Genomic DNA, 26,820 nt, shown 5'->3' on the forward strand with positions numbered 1-26,820 from the left:
ATATAGTGTGATGTAAGAGCATAGGCGGATCTAGGAGACACTGTCAGGGGGGAGCAGGAAGTTTTAGTGCACAACAGTGTTTATTTCACTGTGAGGATAAGAATGGAATTCTAGTACACAAGTTATATTCATTTGCATAACTTTATTTAGCATATAGCTGGATGAATGATGGACATACAGTTTTTAAAACTGTAGTTGGAGAAAATTTTAAAAATTAGACCTCCTAGGGTTGAATTTGAGAGCATTTTTGATAGCACTTAGCTAACAAAGTGTATGCTTTGCAATGCATACAAAGATTGGTTGGCCTATCTGAGATAAACCTGTTTGATGGTAAAGTGCATACCAAAACAAAATAAGGAGTAGCTAGCATTGTTATATTTGTAAAAATTGTAAATTGATGACATTAGAACTGCGACTGTTCTATTAGAGTAGTGACTGCTCTATTAGAGTATCTCGATCTTTCCACAAAAATTCAAATTTATTTGCCTCGCTTTCTTTTAGTGTATAGTTTAGCTATAACTGTAAAGTACATTTATAACTGTTGTCTTCTATTTGCCCATTGGCTTTCTATACTTCCGAGTATACTTCTGAATACACTGTGAATGCATGATTCTAGTTTCTGGTATCAATATAGTACTGTAGGTCCAAGGGGGGCAAGAGAAAGGCCAGGGGGGGGCACAGCACCCCTTGGCTCCCCCTCAGATCCGCCTATACAGTATACTCGGAAGTGTTTACAGCAATATTAAAAGATGTTTAGAAATTCCCCTCTTATAATATTGCTGTAAACATCATATGCCATGAAGCCATATGATGTTTACAACATTAAGTCCTGCCATTATATTGAAGCCATATGATGTTTACAACAGTGTATTTAGAAATTCCCTCTTACATCACACTATATGGTATAAAAGTAGTAAATAGTATAGCAAACAATTAAAATAGCTTCAGACTCAGAACAGTAGTGTGTAAAAGTAACTTGGAGGTAAGGAAACAATGTTTTTCAGTTGTGTATTTTACAAGCATAAAATATATGTTTAGCTAAAAATAAGCAGGACAGTATAGCTAGCTATCATTATGTTGGTAGGTTTAGATGTAAGACTTGCTTACAATAATGATGTATCTTTAACGACTAACATGGTAGGAATGGAAGAAAACTCACACATGAGTGTACAAGACCAACAGCAGCAGCTGTTGCAACAACGCCAAGAACAACAACGACAACAGATGTTAGAGGATACTGGGAGATCTGAGATGTGTATAGGATGGAGTAACATGAAGTTACCAGCTAACATTGTGACTGGTATAACAATTTATAATCAGGATAAGAATAGCTAGCATACTTTATGTTCAATGTCTTGTTGACAGTATATATAATATATATATATATACATAAAAATGTGAGATGGTCTTACTACCTATTCATATACAAACATGTGTTGCAGTGCATAGCGTATTCACCTATAATCAAGAATGCATGTATAATGGACAATACTCTTGCTATACAGTTATCTGTCAGATATACAGTAGCTCTAAATAGTATACTAGTTAGTACGTTAGCTGAAATGGGTTCCATTCCTAAATATTCGTTAATTAATGAGAATAAAATTGGATTGAGACAATGCATTAATAATTAACCAAAGATGGACTACATAGTTTGTTTGCTTGTATTTACATTCACGTGGTGGAAATATAGTATAATAATTATACGAATTTACCAAAAATCAAATAAATGTTAGGTTTCATCATTTATACAAATACATAACAGATAGCTGATGCATTACATGTAGTGAGCATGCAGTACTGATTTAAGTGACACTGAAACATTTCCCTACTGAAATACAAATTATTCGGTATACAACTGACCACTAAAACAAATGTAGTTGAGTTGCTTACAGTATTACCTTCAAGTAGGCAAAAAATTTTATGTCCAATTTAACATTTACACATGACAGCTTAAATACCTGCATGTCAACAATGATATATCTCCGTACGTGTATTTTTTAATTGCTGTAGACTTACCAATAATACAACAGTTTACACTTTTATTTGAATATTTATTTTACAGTATACTTTAATGCTGATGACAATCATTTGAAGGGAAGATGGAGCTACTGAATTTTCAGGAAGGAAGGGTTGAAGCACTTTGGCTTTAACTGCATATCCTGGCTCCCACATCTTCACTTCATACAAAAAAACCTGCACATCTTGGTTTCGACTGTTCACATCCTGGCTTCAAACCTCAGTAGTGATCCAATAGCTCCTTAGTGTATAGGATCAAATTAAATGTGAACTATTGTCATAGACAGAAAACATGTACAAAGGTATATCCATAACATTATATGGCTTCATTGATTTTTGGTACTATTTTCTGCTTACTCTTTCTAAGTAGTGATATTCACTACTTCAGTAGCTACCGTCACTGCTTCATCACTACAAGGGAGGAACAGTCACTGCAAAAATTAGTGCATCACTACCTAAAATAGTTACCATTACTAGTTTGTTAGAGACCTTCACTAATTTGTTTTTATTGTAACAATTATAAATAATCACCAGAATGTACAGTAACAATTAAGTTGTTGTCACAACAAAAGTTACTATCTTGTCATTTAAAGTACATTATAAACTTTATCTTGTCAATTAGTCAAACATGTATGAGAAGATGTAGTAAGCACACTTGGGCTGATAAAAGTGTGTTGCATATAGATATATTGAGCCATAATATGTATGAGGCTCTGGACATTTCTAGCGTCTTGTATATATTATGCTATATAGTAACTGGGTTTGCTAAGAATATTAAACTCAGGACTTGTTTATCCATAGATATAATGCACTGGGTATATGCTTGTAGATATGCGAGATGGAGACTCAGAGAGAACAATAGTTTGATTGCTAGGTATGTATATATAAAAAATGATGATAATAATTGTGTCATCATAGCTATACAAGAAATGAACGTATCTGTTAGTCTGACTGCATCAAGACTTTATGTCTTTTATGAGATAGAAGAATATTAGCTATATAAGTATAGAGTCACTTGTAATTTAATAATAGTCAGAAACCTGATGAGAACTTTAATGGTGCTTCTGTATATGGAAATTATGACATTAAATAAGTACATGAAATTAACACCTTATGTAGCTGGGTCACAAGCTGGGTATTAATGTTACATATATACCATCTAGCTTATGGTGAAACCCAACCCTTGGCTGAGTGCATAGTTCTCTTAGCATGTGCAATAACTCCTATAAAAGGCTTCTGTGAATGTTAATTGCATATCACACACCTATTCCACAAAGTCAGTATCAGAATGTTTAGTGAGGTCTCTATATGCAACAGTCCACTCTGCAATCTCACAGTCCCCAATACCATGCTCTTCATGATCAAAGTAGACTGATAACATTATCACAAAAATTTACTACTTTTGACCCGACTATCAATAAATACATAGGAAACCGAATGTCCACAGTTACTGTTCCTTAGGAGTATTAGAACCTAATCCCTTATGTAACTGTTGTTCCATGTCTTGTAAACTCTACGTACATTATGCATTTGAAACGTATGCCCACTGTAGCTGCTTGCTATATATTGCATAGAGAATTTAATATTAGCCACATTTAGCTATAGTGTATGAAGACATACTATTAGTGCCTTAACCTGACATGAATGACATTTTCATGGCAAGAACTAGCAGTTAGTTATTTACAGTGCCTGTATACCTTTACATCAAGTGGTATAATAAAACCATAATTTTACTGAATACCAATGTCTGTTGGCCATAGCTGATACAGTTACAAAAGTCTCAATCTGATCACACAAGTCTGCTTGAAAATGTGATTTCAATCTCCTATACATCAACACTATTTGATTAATGGGTTTGTTTGTATGGTCTAGGACCCGTAAAGCTATTGAAATGATCGCAAAAAAATGCTGAAACAAAGATGGATGAAAGGTACCTTATAACTTTTCTAAATCCTGCCAAAGAGCATATTAACAGAAGTATTGTATTACTGTACAATGACTCCATTGAAATACATATATAAATTACGTAGCTATTCAGTATACAACTAGCAAAACATGTTAGTACTCGATATTAGTAGTTGAGTCGCTAACAGTATTTGTCATCATGTAGACAATAAACATGGTAATTAATGATGGTGTAACACCGGTAGCTATACTCAGCAGTGGTTGTACAAACATGCCCAGTGTAGGAAAGCTGTTTAAGTACATAGACTTATTTGCTATTTATTTACAATGCTATAAGCTAAGTTTTGTACATGTGTGTGTGTGATGAATCCATTGTGTTATACTATAAGCCTGTAAATATACAACACATCTTGGATTCAAATTTTAAGTTCTGGCATTCAATTTAACATTCACACATGCACAGCTTAAATACCTGCATGTCATAATTAATAACAATTATATATCTCTGTACATGTATTTTATAAACTGTTGTAGACTGAATATCCATACTTATATGGTAATACACTACTACCGATAATACAATAGTTCACATTTTATTTGAATATTTTTTTTACAGTATACTACCAAGTGTTAATGCTGATGACAATCATTTGCAGGGAAGATGTGCAGTATGGAGCTACTGAATTGAATTTGGCTAAAGCCAGGATGAAAAGTTTGAAGCCAGGATGCGCAACTTCAAGTACGACTACATCACATCTTAGTGCATATCCTGGCTTCCACATCTTGCACACAGCATGCACATCTTGGTTTCAGACTGTTCACATCCTGGCTTCAAATTGTTAACATCCTGGCTTCAGCCTGATTCAGTAGGCTTCTCCATACTGCACATACTGTATATCAAGAGTCAAGCAAAGGCATACCGTATAGCTGGTAATTTTCGAAAGGTTTTTATTTTCGTTTTCGGATATTTCGAAGAGGCCCTTCTCTTTGAAAATAAATCCCCATGCCCGGTTGTTCTTCGAAAATAAATTCCCACAAGTGAAAGCAATGATCCAACTTTCGGTGATTCGCTTGTGTATTCCTCGAGTTTTAGCTCAGTATTACTGATGACAATGGGTAAACTGTATCATTACTGTGTCAATAACCAGAAAACAGGTGATCCAGAATGGGAATTGATGCCGTCTGCTCTATAATCTATGCTAGCTACGATCGAGCATGCGAGCCAGTGAATTTATTCCACTCGAAACTCCCTCAGTCTTCTCTCCAGTGCACAGGGATGGGGGGGTTATTCCATCAGTAAGTCAGTTTTTGGCAAACATTCACACATTGTGATACGAATTTCCGTTTATTTGAAAATAAACACTCTTCGAAATTAAAATCCTTCGAAATTCAGATTTTGCTCCTTTTGCAAAATTTTCTGTTTTGAAAATAACCCGCTATACGGTATCCATATCATTGTATGGCTTCATTGATTGCCGGTGAAGGGATTTAAGCTAGAATTAAGGTATGGTAAGCATGCATGCTTATACTACAAGTATAAGGAAAAAATATGAATTTAAGTTTGATTAGGGATCATAGAAAGAAGTAGGGAAACAAGGGAGGTCACCTACACCTGCAGATATACTAGTGAACATTTAACCCCTAATTTAGGGATTAAATGTTCACTAGTATATCTGCAGGTGTATAGGTGACCTCCCTTGTTTCCCTACTTTTTTCTATGATCCCTAATTAAACTTAAAATTGATAATTTTTGTTTTACTTTTTTGTAACATAATTATGACTTGTGAACCCATGCAAACTGCATCAAAAGAAAGGATGGCAATGTTTTCGTCTGAACGCGCACCCCAGCTATCATTCAGTTATTGACTCAAAAGTGAAGTGAACACTATACTTCGCTTTCAGCTATGTTCAGCCCGTCGTTACACAGCGTTACAGGAGAAACGCCTCTGCAATCAATCCAGCCACCATGAAAAATACAGATGATTCTCACAACTGAACTATCAATTAATAACTCGAAAGCGAAGTAATGTGACTAGTCAGTATGCTATTGACCTGAAATTTTCACACATGTCTTCCATAGTAGTACAACATGACAGGTCAAGATGGCATACCCCAACATTAAGTTACAGTCTTACAAAGTCACAACACTGATGTGTGAGGAATGGTTTTGTCAAATAGTATGGTCACATATACTGTAGCTACTATGAATCTTTAGTATACCAGCAACATACGCACATGATACACACATGCATGATGTATTTCTTGTAGCAATAGAAGCAATTCACATGTACAAGATCAACAACTACAACAACACTGTGACCAGTGTACAATTACAATTTACATAGGAGGCTCCAGGATTTTTGGTGACTGCATGGTTTCTGATCAGGAGCATAGCTTTTGGTGTAGACCAAATAAATGGTAACTGCCTGCTGAGAATAGCTGCCCTCTACTAGCTAAGTAACTATATATTAATATCACTGATAAAGTACTTAAAAATCCATACAGCTCTACATAGCTTGCTACACTGAATAGTGTGACTGCTCTATTAAAGTATTTGGATCTGAATGTTGTGCCTTTGCAAATCAATGCAAAATATATTTTTAAACTAGTTTAATACACTTGACTGGTTTCCGGAAACCTCAAAAACTGATTTATAATCAGGATAACAGTAGCTAGTTACATAGCATGAAAGTTCATACCATACATTATGTTTTGAAACATTTACCATGTGTGCCACACTAGTTGCTATTGCGTAGAGAATTTCCAGATTACACAATATCAGCAACCTTTAATTAGTGTATGCATGAAGGCATACTATCAGTACATTAACCTGAGGTGAATGACATTTTCATGGCAAGAACTAGCAGTTATGTATCTAAAGTGTCTGTACACTTTTGTATAATAAGTCATTTATTGAATACTATTCATGTCTGTTGGCCACAGCTGATGCAGTTACAAAAGTCTCAATCTCATGGCATCATGCAAGTCTGCTTGAAAATGCCTCCTATACATTGAGACTATTGGATTAATGGGTTTGTTTGTGCGGTATAGGAGGGGAACAGTGTTGGGACAGTTACTTGTTAAAAGTAACTAGTCACATATTACATGCAACTGAACTATTTAGTTACAGTTACATATTACCCAAAAAATAAAGTAACTATAATAATATTACATACTATATTACTTTGTGTCCACAGCCTTAAGCTGTCACGTGTGAAACTACCACCTTATCATGTGACATGATTGCGTTGTTGGACAACGTGCAAATCTTGGTTATAAGTAAGAAGCTGGTGAATAAGCTTCATTCAACATTAGATTCGTTACAGTAACTATATTACTTAGGTAACACGTTACATTTGTAAGTAAAGTAACTTGAGTTATATTACCTGTTTTATAGCGTATTTCATTATATTACTTAGTAACTACAAAAGTAAGTAACGCGTTACCCCCAACACTGGAGAGGAAAAAGGCTTGTAAAGCTCTTGAAACGAAAAAGAATGCTGAAAGGAAATCCTGGATACAGTTCCCAAAAGCCATTGTTAGCCTTAGGCCTAGCATTCTTTCCTGTTTTTTCACTCCATTTGGCCATGTTACAATGGACGCTTTTGATCTGTGCAAACTTCACACCACAAAACAGTTCATAACACACCCATTCAGTTTGTATCTAATTGGTAAACACTCCACCCTCGGACTGCACAAACCTCATGGGCATATCATATTACTTGTAAGAGTGCTACCGTTGGTAGATATTCTACTTTATTATCACACGATACACAAGTTCTGGTCTGTGACTAACCAGCAAGTTATGTGCTCAACTACAAATGATACATATTGATGTGACAAATTCACTGCACTGTTATCTTTAGTGTCCATGCCCATTTCAAGTTAGAAGATGGAAGGAGGTTAGGTAGAGTGACTTGTAGCCCATCAGAATTTAATGAGAACTTTAAAGGTGTTCCTGTAGTGGGAATATAATGTAAACAATTAAACGAATCTTAAAGCAGAAACATGCTACATTACACAAATCAAATGAGTACTACATTAACCAATTGCAATGTTGTAAGTCCTGATGTTCTTTATCAATGAGCATGCACTATGTTTGTACATATTCTGTGTACCAACAAAATAGTGGAGTGCATGTCAAGTTCTCTGTAACTATAACCCTTAAAATTATGGTATAAAGAGTTAAGTTAAAAGTTACACAAAACAATTGCAGCATACCAGTCAATCCCAACATCTCCACAGAGGTCACATGATGAGATGACAATGCTCCCAGTAACACACTGCTATTACTAGGCCAGTCCAGTAGTACAGCATACACTGTTGATGTCTCACCAGTCACATTACCACCACTTGTGTACCTATCACAGTCAACACAACCATCACTATTGCATAGTTTAACTGCAAACACCAAATACTCTAATAGAACATACACACAATACTCACCACACATTAGGACTGATGGTGTCATTCTGATGTAACCATGGTACTGATCCATATATACACTGTCCATTGATGTTAAGCCATTCACCTACACTAGTAACAAGTGGTATGGACCAACTAGTAATGGACTATACTAGTACACACCAATCTCTAGTAGCCTCTCCTCAAATATTGGCATTATCCTCCCATCATGTGTGGGACCAACATTGAGTAACAGGTTACCACCACAACTGTACAGGGAAGAATGGTACATTAGTAAACCACAGCAGTGTCTGGATTTATACATACATACATACATAATCAATCTGATTTACACAGCTTACCTATGGCGGGAGATTTATATGGAGAAAAATAATAGTATTCAGAGTATTGTAGAACACTAACAGCCAAATGGAATAAACCATTATGCCAAGTTATGGACTACCAAGGGAACTAATATTACAATAGAGGTCTTTACCCAATGCAACTCTAGCATCCAATTAGATTCTGTAACAATTTAGATAATTATTTTTGTGTATACACTCTGGGATGGAAGAATGCATGGGTTTGGTTTGTTCCTGAGTTTAAACAAACTACCTCAACATTTCCACATCCTTTTCAAACTCTACTCAGTCAACTTAGGCCTTTGGAAATGTAGCTTGTAATGACTCAATTTTGAAGAGGTTTTTAGACAGTTAACTTTACCAAAAATAGTTAAGCTGTGCCTGCCTGGGAGATTTGCTTAAAATTGGCATGTGGACTACCCAATCAGGGCAATACATTGGCATAACATGCCAGCTTCTGGACTACACACCACACAACTGGGGGTCTTGATAATGTTATTTGTCTTTATGATTGATTTCAAAGAGACAGTCAATAAATAATAATGACTGTTTAATTAAAGTGTTTTGACAAATGCATACAATCAAGCATTTCATGTTATGAATTTAGTTGCCATTTCTTTACAACTGGATCGGATGCTTCTGTTAACATGACAATTCACCTGACAACAGATACTAAGAGATGTACTAGGTCTTCAGTAGTATGGTAACCCTGTAGTGGTATATTCCTCTGATAACCCCATGAGCTCTTGTCTATCGTATCAGCATCTTCCCACTTGTGCTTCTGCAATACTCCTACAAATATTAATGGTGAGTATAATGTACAAATCTTTTAATATGATAACACACCCGGGTTATATCGGTCATGACAGGTGAAGTATCCACCATTTATACACTGATCACCATGACCCCAGCGATCATTGACCACAACAGTATCCTTGACTGGACTATGATCATAAACAGCATAAGAATTATAAGTATGTATACTTGCGTGTGTCTTTCTGTGTACGTACATATGTGTGTTGTGCAGTGCAGCATGTGAATGAAAAGTATACAGGTGAGAAAAATGTTGCATATGTGCATGGTACACTGGAAGAAAACAACTCCATACATTAGAGCCAATGCATCATGGCCACCAGTTATTTGCAAGCTTTGTTCTATGCCCCTGTATTTAAGAAGCTAATACAATGACAAATTATGCTTATTTTAAAAGCAGTTTCATTCCCAGATAATGAGCATTTGTTTGGCACAAAATAACTTCAATACATACAGCAGCTGGAGAGAAAATCATAGAAGGAATGTAGACAGTCAGACACACAGTTGGCTTTTCAGCTTAATAGACTGCAGGCACCACTAGGTGTGAGGTAACTACAAGCATGACCATATAGGTAAGGATATGTAAACTAAATGGCTGATTTACTTTGTAGTATATATACATACCCTGTAGGCATGTCAAACAGTACGTAGGTTAGGGCACACTTTACTGTTTTATTTGAGTATCTTGATCTTCTGTAGTAGTACTATTGTTTTGTCATTCTGACTTTCTTTTACTGAGGTAGCTGTCTGATTGCCTTAATGCTAGCTACAGCACTGGATGATTTCTTACTGAAAAGAGTGTTTACATTTCTTGCATGTCAATAATGAAATACTCCCATTGTCAGTGATTGTGTGTCACCTGCTTACCTACTGTTGTATAACCAAGCAAGAAATTCTCTGCTCTGCCAGTAATCATCATAAGCACCTCCATACCCATCTGCCCATATCAACTCTGGTTTGTATGTCTCCACTATCTCATGTAGTTGTGGCTGCATCACTTCCTAGTGACACTGAGAGTGATACACACACACACATGCACATACACGATGCATGTGCACATTACATACAAAGCAAATTCTATGGCAGCTATTGCCACCAAGTGAACCAGCACACACACACACACACACACACACACACACACACACACACACACACACACACACACACACACACACACACACACACACAAGCAAGCAAGCAAGCAAAGCCCAAGGCAGCTGTACGAAACACAGCTATTGCCGCCCAGCGAACTAGCACTGGGATGCATGTGCACCACTCAGCACTTGAGCCTTGTGCAGGCAAATCCTTCTGGGGCAGGGCTAGTAACCCGCAGGAGGATTGTACCAGGTCTCATGGAAAGAGGTCGCAGAACTCAAAGTTCTACAACGACCTCAACACCGCTAAGCGAGACAAGGACAGTGGGGCATTTGTTTTCCCAGTTAATACCAGGTACCCATTGATGTTACAGCTGGGTGGGCTGCTTCCCCAGTTGACACCAGGCCACCAGGTCCCCATTAACAGCTGGGTAGACTGGAGCAATGTGAGTAAAGTTTCTTGCTCAAGGAAACAACAACAACAACACTAAAGTGGCATAACTGGGAATTGAACCTGGGACCTTTCGATCACCAGGCAGAAGCCCTAACCACTTGGTTATGCTGTCTCACACACACTCACGCACGCACGCACGCACGCACACGCACACACCACTACACAAAATGCGCCTACATGTCTACAGATGCATATGAACTACTTATATAGACAATATACATACATACTCTCATGTAGTCATTGGTTTTGAACTGGTTGGCTTTGTCTTGCAAGAACAGAGGATGGTACCATTCAAACAATGAATAGTAGAGACCAAAATGAATATCAGTGTAGTTTCTTATAGCAGCAGCTAAATCACCTATGTGTGATACAGTGTATCATCATTGTCATGTGATCTTCAATATCACTCACATGCGTACACTAGCATACAATATTCCATGTATAGAAGTTAACTTCACCTCCCTGGTGAATTGAAAGGTCCATAACCCTCTAACTTCATGTGCAAAAGCATAATAAAGGAATGTACTATTCTAACTGAAAGAACAACTACCCTAATAGAACATTCATCTCTCGATAGTGGATGTTCAGATTACTCATCAACACATCAATGTGTTTTGTATTTGAGCAAACAATTATGGTAACTGCCACTCATGGTCAGTAAACAACTGGTTCTACCCAGTCAGAACTTTATTATATTGTACAACAATACCATACCAACAAGGTCCCTGTGTGGTCCAGTATCAACGCTATTCCAATTCCATGAGTACTTGGATGGCCAATTGGTGAATCCTTCATGATGTTTACTAGTCAGTACCACATACCTGTACAGTGTACAGTGTATAGTAATCATAGCATAAGTGCACAACAGTGGCCAGTGATATAATAGCACACAACATGTCCGTCATGGTTATTCTGGATGCAATAAGTAACAATTTTTTTGTGTGGTGATGACAGCTATATTTTTTCTGTTATAATCATGCAGTACATACATAGAGGTCTCCAAAAATGTCCAAGAATACATATGTTTACAAGACACCCTTATGTTATACAAGTACACAAATTTTTTTTGGAATTTTCAACTAGAGTAGGGACCATAGCACATCGAAAAGTACGGAAACAAGCTGGAGTAGTGCATGATATTAAGTCACAGTAAAACAATAAGAAGTGTTATATCCCTACTGTGCTCATAATACGGAAATGCACGGTAGGGATATAACACTTCTTATTGTTTCATTGTGATTTAATTAATATCATGCACTACTCCAGCTTGTTTCAGTGCATTTTATCGATGTACTATGGTCCCTTTTTTGTACTTGTTTGTTAATTTTTTTTGTAAATAATAATTGTTAAGACTGGTGAACCCTAGCATACAGAAAGAAATGGCACCACGCGCCCTAGCTATATCAATTATCGTCTGAAAAGTGAAGTATCCATTACGCTTCATTGTCGGCTATGTTAAGCCAGTTACACAGCTTTACGAATCAAGAACTGTTTGAAAAGCACTCCTGCAATCCACGCATACCACATCAAAAGAAAGAAATGGTGCCGCGTGCCCCAGTTATATCAATTATCGTAGTATCCATTATGTTTCATTGTCGGCTGTGTTCAACCTGTTACACAGCAGAACGAATCAAGAACTGTTCGAAAAGCATCTCTGCAATCAAAGTAGCCACTATGAAAAATATGGACAATTTCTGTTACGAAGGGAAGCCACCATGTGCTACCGCAATATTGATACTTTTTGCTGTCAGCAAAAATGAATGAAACACAAAGGAGGACACTGGTAAGTCCATGAAGAATGCATTGTACGTACTGTGGTATGCCAAAAGGCACCTCGCCAAAGCAACGTCAAATAGTCAAGTCCGTAGCCTTAGCTTTTATTAAGTTATGCTTGTCTGAAGGCATCAGTCAGTTACTCAGTCAGTCAGTCACTAGAAAATTCTGTTAAATAATTTTTTTAAAAATCATTGAAAGCATTTAGGGTCAATTTGAAGGCTTGTTTGGGCTTAGTTTTACCTAACCAATACTGCCTCATCGTCATCTGGGAAAAGTGAGGCTGGTTTTTGGGTGATGTTTTTCATGGGTCATGCCCATACCTTTGTGGTCCTTCTGAAGACCTCGATAGATGTCTGTTACTATTGAGGATGGTTTACTCATTTAGCGATGATCATGAAAACAGGAAATTTTGTAGTGTCCAAAATTTCTAGCTAGCTACAGATGATTAAAACAAAATGATGTGTTCACATGTACACACACTAGTCTTGCACATGCATATATGGCCAGACCAATTTTTCTCTTACGGTGCTTTTAATAAGTACCTGCTTTGGAAACACCAGTCTGCATTAGAGACTCAGTTTTTAGCACCTTTGTTATCAACAAATTTGTGCGACAACAATTTAGTTAAACAAGCTTCTAGTTCTAACACCCAACACGGATGGTGTAATTAGGTGAATGAATGTGCAGGTTCTTACATAATGTTTAATCAAAAATCAAGCTTTATAATACTGGAGAGGGAAAATATATGGGATTAAAAATAAGCAAACAGTACACACACAACCCCTACACGGAACAGGCCACCACACACTGAACAGGCCACCACACACACACATGCACACCTTGCTCCAGCCTTCTGAAACAGCTCAGCCCAAGCTTTGGGATCAAACAATTCAGCTTTGAACATTGGAGCAAAGTCTGGATACTCAAACCCCAGAGGATAATTTCTCTCCATAAACTCTACCAAATCAGAATCATTCCCTGTCTTCCAATAATACCAGAACCACTCCGACTTGAAACTAGGCACACTGTACACCCCCCAGTGAATGAAGATTCCAAACTTCGACTGGTCGTACCATTTTGGTAGTGGCCTACTGTTTAACGAGTCCCACGTGGGTTTGTATTGACCAGAAACACAACTCAATATCACTATCGCTGTTACCACAGACAACATTCCACTGTATTAGAGTAGAAATACCTTGATGGTAAGCCGTAGTTACCAACATGCAAGAAGTTAATCGTATTTGAGTCCATACAAAACTCTGAGCCACTGCAGGGAAAACCCCAGTTGTCAAGCATATCACGTGAGGAGTTTCTGGCGCACTGCTTAAGTATCATGAGTATGTTGGTCGCGAGATTGTTTGTGTTGTCAACACTGTGTGCTCCTTGGGTGACTGCTGAATACCAGCCGACTTGGAACTCGTTAAACAGTAGGCCACTACCAAAATGGTACGACCAGTCGAAGTTTGGAATATTCCTACACTGGGGAGTGTACAGTGTGCCTAGTTTTCGGTCAGAATGGTTCTGGACCTACTGGAAAGTCCGAAAATATCCTGACGTTGTCGAATTTATGGAGAAGAACTATCCTCCGGGATTTGAGTATCCGGAATTTGCTCCAATGTTTAAAGCTGAATTGTTTGACCCCAAAGCTTGGGCTGAACTATTTCAGAAGGCTGGAGCAAGGTGTGTTGAGGCAGTGACTTCCCACTGAACACTAGTGTACAAGCGATAATGCATCATGGTCTTGGCTCGGGTCTCGGCAGTTGTCAAAAAATTTTTTGACAATAGATAAAAGGTAGTCTAGGGTCTGGCTGCATGAGACTGCAATTGTCTTCATAGAAAAATTAAACTAGTAGATCATAGGGCAACGGAATCTGCAATTGATCGATGATTGGTGTTCAGCATACCATTCTGTGTTCTGTGTGGGCTTCATTGCTATGGATATGTAGCCACTGTTTATAGGTGTTTAATTTACGTTTATGTGTCAAATCAGACTAAATTCTTTTGTGGTTCCATTGTTTTCTGCTTAGCAAATTACTAAAACCAGAAGTTTATAAGCACCAAAGAAGCCTAAGAACTTATCAGTATTTTGCCAACTGAAAATTTTACTATTGCAGGACATCTTCAAGTTTCAGTTATCATCTCATCAGCTACTAATTTGAGATAATGGTTAACATGTTTAAAAGTTGTCATGTTACCAAGCTGATGCCAAACTCTACAGCAGACTATCAAGTGAACTTATCAGGTTTTCACTGTATACTCAATGAGTAATCCTAGAATCTGTAACTTGTCCTTAAATTAGTGACCCTCACTTGTAGTTACAAGGTGACAATAGTACCTGCAGTGTATGTTGTTATTAGGAAGATGTATATGGTAGTAAATATGATGAGATGGAACTGGTGTGCCACATGTATAATATTCATGTACATGTAGGTATGTAGTTCTGACTAGTAAACATCATGAAGGATTCACCAATTGGCCATCCAAGTACTCATGGAATTGGAATAGTGTTGATACTGGACCACACAGGGACCTTGTTGGTATGGTATATATACAGAAGTGTAGAAGTTCTTTAGGGTTATATTGCTGGTTGTATTTAATTTTCTTCTGAGCTCAGTAATGGCTGAAGAATATTTAAAATCTGCAAGTTATACAGTAAATTTACAGTTCTAAAGTAGCCTTAGTGTTATCGGTATAATTGTTTGGCATACGTAGCATTACAGAAAGTCTTTACTTCTGGCCTACTTTATTTCGTTTTTCTTCTCTTGTATCACACACAGGTGATGTAGCTGCTGCTATAAGAAACTACACTGATATTCATTTTGGTCTCTACTACTCATTGTATGAATGGTTCCATCCTTTGTGGCAAGAAGATAAAGCTAATAAGCATGCAACACAATATTATGTTGAAGTGAGTTACTTTACTTAGCAAGTAGTTGTTTATATATGTGTGTATGGAATACTGTGAAGATATGGATGGCAGTCTTAAAAACTATAAACACAGTAACGGCCTTATATGTGATCTCAATTTTATTTATTTACACTTCTCTATTCTACTTATAGTCCCATTGTCCAGTTAGTGGTGTATACAAGTTTTGAACAGATTGGATTTGTATTTGAAGTACAGCTATTCATTCTATCTAAACCACTATTTGTGGATTCATTTTATCCATGTTTCAGTACAAAATCCTTGACCTATCAACCCTAGTTTTGTGGTGTTAATTGATTCTTTTTTGTATCAATTTTGGAATGCCTCTGATCCATGACTGCTGCACATCTAAGTCTAATTACTCAGCATTTTTTTTTTCCAGTCGTGAATTGCATCATTGTTTGAAGCAGGATCTCCTGGTGAAATATGTACCTAGTCCCCTCCTTTCTCTACCTTAATTTGTACAGGGATTATTCAGCTCATGTGAAACATTCTTTGGTAGTTTGCATGATATTGCAGTGAGGACCCCTCTTAAAGGACACCATTGAATTGTGGATAACCTCCTTATAAAGCACATCTTCCAAATCAACAGTATTAATAGCCCTTAATTAAGGACACCTCTTTACAAAGGACAAAAAAAAAAGAATTCCCTAATATTGTCATGTGCATTCCCCCCCCCCCCCCCCCAACCCCTCCCCTTCGTTTTCCCTGAGTCCAGTTCAGCAATTGTATAAAACCGAAAACATTGGCTGTTTTACCAAACTTTTAGTGGTAAAATGATTTGGAGCTTCATTCTTGCAGTCTCGATGCTTTTTCCAGCCCAGTTAATGGTAATTGAAGGTAGGTCATGTTGTAGTGGAGGAGATGGATGGTAAAATCCTCATCTTGTTCAGTATACATATAACCAGTGGGTCTATGCTTGTCTATAGCATTAATGGTGACAAGATCTTATCAGTAGGGACTTTTGGTTCAGAGACTATAAATATTGACTTGAGCAGTGACACACCCATACACACCCAAACAACATCATGGACTGAAAAGTGGACTCACTAGTGCACAGAAAAGCACCAATTTACCAATATTATATGGTATATAACAATTATACCAAAAAAAGTAGGGACCATAGGTATATATGTTAAAGCATAGCCGCAAGTGCTATATGAAAAATAAAGTATGAGGCGTGCGGCTGAGATGCTAATAAAGCACGAGGCAAAGCTGAGTGCTTTATTAGTATCGAGGCCAAGCGCCAAGTGCTTATTTTTCATATAGCACGAGCAAGGCTATGCTTTAAATGATTTATGGAACTTACTAGTCATGTAGCTTCACCATACACTAGGACTCATAATTAACACGCATTGCACGACCTATTAACTGCCTGAACGCACACAAACTAGTTTAACAAAGTAACTCACGCGTATTTCACCATAGTTTGGCATGGTAGACGTTCATTGTGTATTTTGGCAGGTTTTGCTCGCAACCCACAATCGATTCTATTGTGAGTCACATAGTGAAATAATTCCGTGATATCTCCAGGACTTGTCCATTTACATTAACAAATGTAACAGCAACGTTACCTTCTCCCACCCATCATCGAAGCATTTGGGTATGTCTATAAAAGCAGTCCGGTGGTGGATCTTGTGTTGGCTGGGGTGATTGATCACTCAGCGCGGCGAGGCTATCAGCCTTCACTGACTTGGGTGATTAGTCATACTGGCATGAGCCCTGCAGGATATTAGCCTGCACTAAGGCACGTGGGCAACTGTACTTTATTGTCCACAAAGATTGCTTTATTGCACCGCAAAGAGTGCTTTATTGAATGAATAAAGCACTCTTTGCAGTACAATAAAGCACTCTTTGTGGTTGATGAAGCACTGTTGGTTGGCTGAAAGTGTACTTTATGAAATTTAAGGTACGCTTTTTCCTTTGATCTCGCCCACGCAAAGTTCTATAACACATTGATAAAAAGTACTGAAACAAGCTGGAGTAGTGCATGACATTAAATCACAGTAAAACAATAAGAAGTGTTATATCCCTACTGTCCATTTCCATTATGGTACCTTGAGCACAGTAAGGATAATAACCTTCTTATTGTTTTACTGTGATTTAATATCGTGCACTACTCCAGCTTCTATCTTATGGACAGTAGGGATATAACACTTCTTATTGTTTTACTGTGATTTAATGTCGTGCACTACTCCAGCTTGTTTCAGTACTTTTTGTCGATGTGCTATGGTCCCTATAGTCTAGCTGAAAATTCCAATTTTTTTTGTGTACTTGTTTGTTAACTTTTTTGTAAAATAAAATTATTATTACTAGGTGTACCCGCGCAAAATGCGCGTGATACTAAGACAATTGTGTGCTATTGTGTGAATACACTTAAAGTTTGAACATTACTAATGATCAAGAAGTAATCACACCATTACATACCAACAAAGTCATGATTACACATAGCTACTTATGTGCATGCATAACATGATCTCTTCAATTGTGTGTGGCACTATAATCTAGCTATAATGTTGGTGGCTTCATGAACAAAGAGTGACTGATGTTATAGTTTTTATAATGTAGGTTGGCCTTGTGCACTGGAATTTCTGCGCATCTGTGCAGTACTCATGCAGGTCCCATTACAACCATGCATTAGTTTTTAGCAGCAGACAAATACCACAATTGGGATGTACTCTATACTTCATTTGGATGATGTTGCATGAACTAACATAAAGTGCTTGAGTGTGGTATGAGGATCAGTTGACCAATGGTTGGTGCATTACCACAATGAGCTATATTCTAATTCAAGTTGAATTTGTCACATATAGTGGTATTATTCAGATAGATTGTTTTGTCAATATGAGTAACTGAATTGGAGTTTCATTTCTACATCCTAGTCATGGTATTGTTGTGTTGTTTACTTATTACATGACAAAGTGTGTATGCAGTACAGTATTGAGTACGGTATTCAAGTTAATCGGCTGCACTGAGCAAGGTCAACACCAGCATATGTGAAGAGTTGTATATCAGCATAGCCCAGGTGAATCCTTCATACGAAGAGTGGTTGCTCAGTAGAGCTTCTGGAAGTTTCAGCTGTCCATGTTGAGTTACCAAGGAGTGAAAATGTGTCCATGTCTCCCTACACATTGAAGACTGCAATAGCAACTAAATGATCTAGTCCCCACGATTCATCGCCTAGTAAGGTGGATGTATGTTCTATTAGAGTAGTTGAACCTAATTTTCCTTGTTCACAAAGGTGTCATCCTGTAGAGTGCAGAGCGTGTCATTGTAGGCAGCCTGGTCGGAGTGATCATCCCACGTTAACTTGACACACTCACTATGAAACTATCCTTTATTGACTGTTTCCTTCTCCCTTGCAGTGGTGTTGCTAGTAATCCTTCGTTTTAGGTATGTCTATAGTCCCTGACCTGCTTGTCTTCTTGTCACAGTAGCTATAATTCGTCTAGCACACAGCGGGATAGGCCTCAGGACATCTATCCTTGTAGTGGACAGCACAGCAGGGTGCACAGTGTGTATTTCCGGCGAGTCTTCCTTGTGTGGTCTAGCCTGATAGAAATAATCATCGCTCGTAGACTTGCCACACCCACTGCGAAACTCTCCTTGATTGGTTAAATCATGAAAAAGTGATTGATCCTATCTCACTGTAAGCTTTTAGATATTAAATTTTAACCATGACGTCATCTGATTTCTATTGGCAACGCGTGTATACCGGGATGCCGTATACGTGTATCGTAAACTTATAATGGCCATTGACAGTGATAAGTATCTTGCAACCAAGGTTAGCACGTAATGATAGACACGAAAACCACCTTATGACACATTGATTTGGACGGGTAGTTGGTATAGCGAGTTTGAAGCTAATCGGGGGAAAAACCTGGGAGTAGTTTGTGTTTGAAATTTTTATGGCCTCGATTTTAACGTTTCTAGTTCTGACAGCCACAGGGGAGAGAAATGTCTAGTGTAGGCTGGGATGGGGAAGGCTGGTAACACGATAAGTGTCTCCAGAAAGTTATGGACGAATTCGTGTCTTCCTCGGGTAGTTACGGTGGTTTAAAGGGTATTTTCCGTAGTTTAACGAATCGCCACCAATCCTGGATCATAAGATTTGTCTCAAATTCTAGAATTGAATGGTACTGATCCGATTGGAATCCGAACAAGAATGGCGGATCAGTGCTCGAAAAACACGTGCGTGGGCGAAGAGAATTAATATATAGATGACTGGTGAACCCACGCATATACCACATCAAAAGAGAGAAATAGTGCCGCGCACCCCAGCTTTCAATTATCGTCACTACGAAGCATTACAAATCAAGAACTGTTCGAAAAGCACCTCTGCAATCAAAGTAGCCATGCACTATGAAAAATACGGACGATTTCTGTTACAAAGGAAAGCCATCACATGCTACTGCACTTTTTGCTGTCAGAAAAGATGAATGGGACACAAAGGAGGACACTGGTAAGTCCATGCAGAATGCATTGTACATACTGCAGTATGCTAAAAGTCACCTTTCCGGCTGAAGCAACATTGAACAGTGAAAAAATTAAGCCTGTAGCCTTAGCCATTATCGAGTTACGCTTATCTGAAGGCATCAGTTACTCAGTCAGTCACTAGAAAATTCTGTTTATTAAATTTCATAGCAACTTGTTGAAAGCATTTCGGGTCGATCTGAAGGCTTGTTTGGGCTTAATTTTACCTAACCAATACTGCTTCATCATTGTCAGGGAAAAGTGAGGCTGGCTTTTGGGTGATGTTTTTCCATGGGCTACGTCCACACATTTGTGGTCCCTACTATACAGTACCATCACACTGTATGATAATCCCAAAACTATTTTACCATATGCAGGAAGTTTATGAGTGAGCAGTGTTTCGCCAAACCAAACTCCGCCAAATTGTTCATCCTGTATTAGCTACTAAGAACTTCGTTGACTTTTCTTTGCCAAAATCGCATTGCGGCTAATTCGCCAAACTTTCCTCCAAACTTACCTGCTGTATGGTACATAAAATATGTAAAGATTTTGTACTAACTTCAGAATCTTATTCTGAAGACAAATGTGAACTGTACTCAATTTTGTTTAGGAAGTGATGCAGCCACAACTACATGAGATAGTGGAGACATACAAACCAGAGTTGATATGGGCAGATGGTTCAGGAGGGGCTCTTGATACTTATTGGAAGAGCAGAGAATTTCTTGCTTGGCTATATAATCATAGGTAAGAATTAGCAATTTTATATGATTTTCATTGTCAATGTATGAACTCGTACCTCTTTTAAATTGTAAACCCTTCAGTGCTCTAGGTGATTCTGTGCTATGCCTGAGGTGTGTGTACTGTACAGTGTATGTAAGGCTGTATAACAGGCAGATATGTGGCTACTCTGCCGTGCTAGTAATTAATATTTGGGGTGCGTGTCAGGTAACTTTCAGCCTTATATATGTTTGGCATCATTTTCCCTTTGATGTGGTGTTTAAAATTATGTTGCAAAAAGGTTGCTATTAATTATTATTGGCTGCCCGTCTTATTGTGTGATGTCATACCCTTTGATGTGGCATATAGTGAGTATACAAATTAAAATATTTAACAGACTAGTGTAAGTGTAAGGAATTACATATAGCACTTGTTATAAAGAGCAATGTTAATGTTTGATTCTTCAGTTATTTACATCTGTGAAGTTTGAAAATGGTCACTTAAACAAACTGGTGGGGGGAGGGGAGGTCACCTGATGTGTGTATAGACTGTCAATGTGTAAGGAATGATACAGATTACAATGTGATCTGTCTATACTGTAGTCCAGTCAAGGATACTGTTGTGGTCAATGATCGTTGGGGTATAAATGATCAGTGTAAAAATGGTGGATACTTTACTTGCCATGATCGCTACCACCCAAGTAAGCATGTCTATACACACATGCCAAATAGTACTATACAGTATTTGAAATGTTATTCATTATAATATGTGACCGGGCCTACGAAAATAGGGCATGTGGGCACATAAAATTTGCTTAATTTTTCAAGCTTCATGGCTCATAACTTTTGATACCATTAAGATATAGCCATGAAATTTTCAGCATGTATTACACATTTAATTGGCTTTATAATGTAGGCTATAGAATGCAGATATTCTATTTCATTACTGAGATATGATCTGTTGTGTGACAGGGTGTAGTTTGTGCCCACATGTCCTATTATCGCAGGCCCGGTCACATATGCTGGTATGTACCTGTAGAGTCTCTTCAGAAGTACAAGTGGGAAGATGCCACTACTATACAAAAGTCTTCATGGGGTTACCAGAGAAACACTGATATCTCAGGATACCGTACCACAAATGAATTAGTGGATCTTTTGGTATCAGTAGTGAGGTGTGTGTGTGCGTGCGCGCATGTGTGTGTGTGCGCTTGCACTCATATACTTTAAATGGTGTTTATAATTTCCTACACAGTTGTGGTGGTAACCTGTTACTCAATGTTGGTCCCACACATGATGGGAGGATAATGCCAATATTTGAGGAGAGGCTACTAGAGATTGGTGTGTACTAGTATAGTCCATTACTAGTTGGTCCATACCACTTGTTACTAGTGTAGGTGAATGGCTTAACATCAATGGACAGTGTATATATGGGTCAGTACCATGGTTACATCAGAATGACACCATCAGTCCTAATGTGTGGTGAGTATTGTGTGTATGTTCTATTAGAGTATTTGGTGTCTAAACTGAGCAGTGATTATTTTGTTTAACTGAATGCCAAAATGAATTCTCTGTTAGTGTATTTTGGGTATTTAAAAAGATGATAGACTGTCTACTGAAAAACAACCGGAAAATGGCCTTGTAGACTACAAAGAATAACGATTTCCTTTGAGGTGAATAGGGGTGTGTCCTGTCCAGACACCCATGCAAGTGAAAATGAAGAGTAGAGAATTTGCATTTGTATAAGGAAATAGAGACAGTACATCTGTGCTTGATTTGTGATTAAAGTGGCTTGTTTTGAGTTACGCTTCCTTAGCAGTGCATAGCAATGTAATTGACAAATTGCAAAATAATTAATTACAATTGCTTCTAATTTGGATAGTTAGATAAAGATTAGTAAAAATTTATTCATGGCACCTATTTAGTTAGATCATACTAACTACATGTGCTGTCTGGTTTTTAGAACTAGCACAATATCAACTTGTATGAATTGCGTGTACTTAAATGGGTGCAGTATGGGTGATGCAAGGGTAAAACTCTTGTTATTGACCTCATGTGTTTATAACAAAGCACTTCTAGTTGAACAGTGGGATAACAATAAAGCTCCCTGCTGAAGTGTTGCCATGATTTTCTGGCTAATAAATACTTGAAAAGTAAATGTGACAAAAGAAACAGCCCAGAAGATGCTTCAATGTGTATTTACGTTAATACCTGGTTTTGCTTGTATTTACAAACAGTGTGAGCTGTTTACAATAACAATCTTACAAGATGAAACTGAAGAAGTGTTTGAGGACCATCTGTGCTTTACACTGAAAAGCTTAGGTGTCTTTTTGAAGCTTTCAGACCACTATGAAATATCATACAGTACCAAGGTGCTATGAAGATATTATAAGGCTGGTTTTAGGGTGATACTTTGGCCAGAAAAGCCCAAACCCAGTATTGCAGTATTCCTTGTTTGCTTACTTTTTATGTAGCATTACTATGACTGGTGAATCCATGCATACTGCATTAGAAGAAAGAATGATGCTAGGCTTATTTGTTTGTGTCTGAAGGTGTGTCCCAACTATCAATTACTGAAATGTGACCATCTCAGCGAAAACCTGTCTAGTTTGCACAACCTCTGATTTTTTTATTAATTTCTCAGCATTATCTGCATTGTCCAAGGAATGGTTCACCAAAGTTTCAACCTTCTGTGGTGAGGAGTTTTGGAATTACAGCACTAGAAAGTAGGAAAAACAAGGAAATCGATTTGTACAGTTACTATACTAAAATAAACTATGTACAGGCGCTTGCATTCGCAGCCATAACTTCCGTTTGGATTAGTCTACAAAGTTGAAATTTGGCTTACAATGTTCACCATGGATTGGCAGATCAACCAAGGTATAGTTTTAACTTTGCAGTCACTTGCGCATAGGCATATGAAGGTGGTTTTGTTGAAGAAATGGTGATAATTTTGTTTACGTCTACCGCTTCGTAAACAAACGTATGTGACACGCAAACCATTAGGGCTACAGGAATGAAACAAAGATTTTTGAACTCCCCATGAGTAGGCGAATAAGATGGTGTGTAGTTTTAATCAATTTGAGTCTTCCTTCTTTGAGTACTGGCCCGATAAAAACTTGCATATTTTTTCTTGTAGCATGCATAATTTTACGAATTATTTTAAATTTCTATTTTCTCAATACGTATGCTTGTGCGAACTAGACAGGTTTCCGCTGAGACGGTCACAAATAGTGAAGCAGCCTTTATACTTTGTTTTAAGCTTTGTTCAGCTTGTTACATAGTGTTTACAAAGCAACACTACAAGAAGGACCTCTGTAATCAATCCAGTCACAATGGAAACTTGGACAGTTCTTGTTACAAACATAGGAAAACCATCACGCAGCACTACCGTGAATCAACACCTTATATGCTGTCAGTAAAGACAAGTGGGACACAAAGAAGGACACAGGTATGTCCTTGAAGCATGCATTGTACATGCTGCGGTATGCCAAAAGATACCTGTTGGGCTGAAATGATGTTGATCAGTGAAAAAATCAAGACCGTAGCCTTCGAGTTATCCTTGTCTGAAGGCACAGTCAGTCAGTCAGGAAGAAGAAAAGTTATACAATTCTATTGGAAGGATTTCAGGTCATACTGAAGGCAGTTTTGGGCTTGGGTATAGCTAACCCAGCAATTAAAAATCCACCAGTCACTACTTTTTTATTCCTTTGATCCCTAAAATTCCTAATTTTTTCTTGTGCTTGTTCCGATCAATAGCAGAGTGTGCATTGCTGGTTTACAAGTTTAGAGCTTTGTCGATCAACGATTACTGATAACTGGTGAAGGATTTCTGTTTTGATTATTTTTCCTGCCTACACACAAAATAAAGGTAGTGGTGGTCTGGTTATGAGAGACTACTTTTGTGGTGCGCACGAGCGCTTGGGTACATCTATTCAACTTCTCAGAACAGTTTCAGAAATGGCTATAACATGTGTATTGTATTGACTGTGATAGGTACACAAGTGGTGGTAATGTGACTGGTGAGACATCAACAGTGTATGCTGTACTACTGGACTGGCCTAGTAATAGCAGTGTGTTACTGGGAGCATTGTCATCCCATCATGTGACCTCTGTGGAGATGTTGGGGTTGACAGGTATGATAGTGCTGTGTGTGCTGTCTTCAGTGGTTTGTAGTATATGGCAGGCTTTGTGTGAAGCATTGAAATTATGTACCGGAGTTTATGAATAAAAATCCATTACAGGAACACCATTAAAGTTCTCATCAGTTTCTGATGGACTGCAAGTTACTCTACCTAACCTTCTTCCGTCTTCTAACTTGAAGTGGGCATGGACACTGAAGATCACACTTCAATAAATCAGCAGCATTGTTTTGTATATTGTAATATGAAAAACGTTTACTTAGTTACTTTTGTAAAACACCACAGAATCAAATATTAGTCATTTCATTCTTAACACAGAAGAAAAAAACTGAATTTATAGCTAGCTATATACAGTGAAGAATTTAATTTGGCGAATTGGTAAGATTTGGTGTATCCGCCAAATTAACATTCCAGTAATATCACTGTGACTCCATTAACCTGCTTGTCAAATTAACAGTCCACCAACAATAGGCAGGGAATACCCAAATAAAATTCCTGCCTAGTATTCTACTGAATAGTTTTCTATTGAAGGATGAAGATTGTGCATGTGTCATTGCTCCTTAGTGCTATATATACCGTGTGAGTGGAGGATGTACAGTAGTAAGTGTACATAAAATTATGTACAATGCATGATATTTTCCATACCCATAAAGTAGCACTGTCTATTAAAAATATCATCCAATAAAACAACAGTGACTATCATCCTGTAGTTATAATGGCTTCAACTATCACAATCACACTTTGGGTTAGTAGCTCTTACTGAGCCTGTTACAGTAGTTTGAGTTCAGTTGCTTGCCTTGCTTACCCAAAGAAGGAAATAGTGGCTTTAGTGAGGTGTCCAGTTCTGGCTTCGAAATCACTTCAGAAACAACTCTCAAGATCCTCACCATCCAGGATATCTCACCTACTTGTCTTTGGGATTCAAGTGGACTACTATGATGATCATGGTACTATGGCATACTGGGTTTATACAAAGTCTGCATAAGTCTCATAACATCTTTGTGGCTGACTGGCATGATATCTGCTGTTCTCACTTGTTTGCAGTTTAGTTTTATCATGGTCAGCTTTGTCACTGGATTGGGAGATTTTATCAGCTGCAATATGTTCATGTTCCTGCTGTTCCCTGGCAATGTGATATATTTCACATACGTAGTCATCTCAGTTGACAAGATGATAGCTATCGGATTCCCTACAAAAAAATCATGACCCCTCAAGCTATCAGTGGCAGAATCGTCATTATCTGGCTTAGGCTATTACAACATCAGCTCATGTCAGAATCATGTGCTATTTGTCACTGATGGCTTCACCAAAATAGCTCAGTTTGGCACCTGTAGTTCTGAGGGAAGGAGCACCATCATCAGTTTATTGAATCTTTTGCTACCTGTCTTTGTGTCATCGGTTATTGCTGTCATCCTCAACATCCACTTAGCCATCAAAGCTTACCAAATCTACAATAAGATACAGGAGGAGACCAGGTCAGGTGTCACTATCAGTCAAATTAATGCACTGAAGAAAAAGCAAGTTGCTATCAGGACAAGTTGGAAGCCAATGATAACATTAATGGTAGTTGCATTGGGCAGCCTAGGAATTGGCCTCTTCTTCCCACTGATCTACTTGCCAGTCAAGATACTGGGAGCCTCTACAATGTACAAAAGGATTGTAACATAACTTGTTGTGCCAAATATTGGTTATCTGGTGCTCCTTATCAATCCATTTGTGTATGGGCTTTACTTTAAGCA

General features: G+C 37.9%; 2 protein-coding genes across 4 annotated transcripts; one reads left to right on the forward strand and one right to left on the reverse strand.

Annotated features, from left to right (window-relative positions):
- Positions 1 to 1,921: 1,921 nt before the first annotated feature.
- LOC136249242 (alpha-L-fucosidase-like) lies at positions 1,922 to 14,143 on the reverse strand. Of its 3 annotated transcripts, XR_010698128.1 has the most exons (12): positions 13,667 to 14,143; positions 11,766 to 11,872; positions 11,279 to 11,409; positions 10,371 to 10,504; positions 9,537 to 9,634; positions 9,350 to 9,482; positions 8,512 to 8,597; positions 8,371 to 8,455; positions 8,146 to 8,285; positions 7,721 to 7,882; positions 2,377 to 2,430; positions 1,925 to 2,260 (listed from the first exon to the last, which is right to left on the reverse strand). XR_010698128.1 is itself a non-coding variant. In XM_066041207.1 (11 exons), the coding sequence occupies exons 1-10, from the start codon at positions 13,996 to 13,998 to the stop codon at positions 7,770 to 7,772; spliced, it is 1,359 nt and encodes a 452-aa protein (XP_065897279.1). In that variant the 5' UTR covers positions 13,999 to 14,143; the 3' UTR covers positions 1,922 to 2,430; positions 7,721 to 7,769. The 3 variants fall into 3 exon arrangements, 2 of the variants coding, with proteins under 2 accessions (XP_065897279.1, XP_065897278.1); XM_066041207.1 differs by having other exon boundaries at positions 1,922 to 2,430; XM_066041206.1 differs by lacking the exons at positions 1,925 to 2,260; positions 2,377 to 2,430 and having other exon boundaries at positions 7,643 to 7,882.
- On the forward strand, positions 14,098 to 25,418 carry LOC136249241 (alpha-L-fucosidase-like). The gene is made up of 10 exons (XM_066041205.1): positions 14,098 to 14,507; positions 15,258 to 15,364; positions 15,605 to 15,735; positions 20,837 to 20,970; positions 21,546 to 21,643; positions 21,982 to 22,114; positions 22,195 to 22,280; positions 22,337 to 22,421; positions 24,936 to 25,075; positions 25,184 to 25,418. The coding sequence occupies exons 1-10, from the start codon at positions 14,161 to 14,163 to the stop codon at positions 25,294 to 25,296; spliced, it is 1,374 nt and encodes a 457-aa protein (XP_065897277.1). The 5' UTR covers positions 14,098 to 14,160; the 3' UTR covers positions 25,297 to 25,418.
- Positions 25,419 to 26,820: the final 1,402 nt, after the last annotated feature.

Source organism: Dysidea avara, chromosome 3 (genome assembly GCF_963678975.1).
Source record: "Dysidea avara chromosome 3, odDysAvar1.4, whole genome shotgun sequence".
Taxonomy (NCBI): domain Eukaryota; kingdom Metazoa; phylum Porifera; class Demospongiae; order Dictyoceratida; family Dysideidae; genus Dysidea; species Dysidea avara.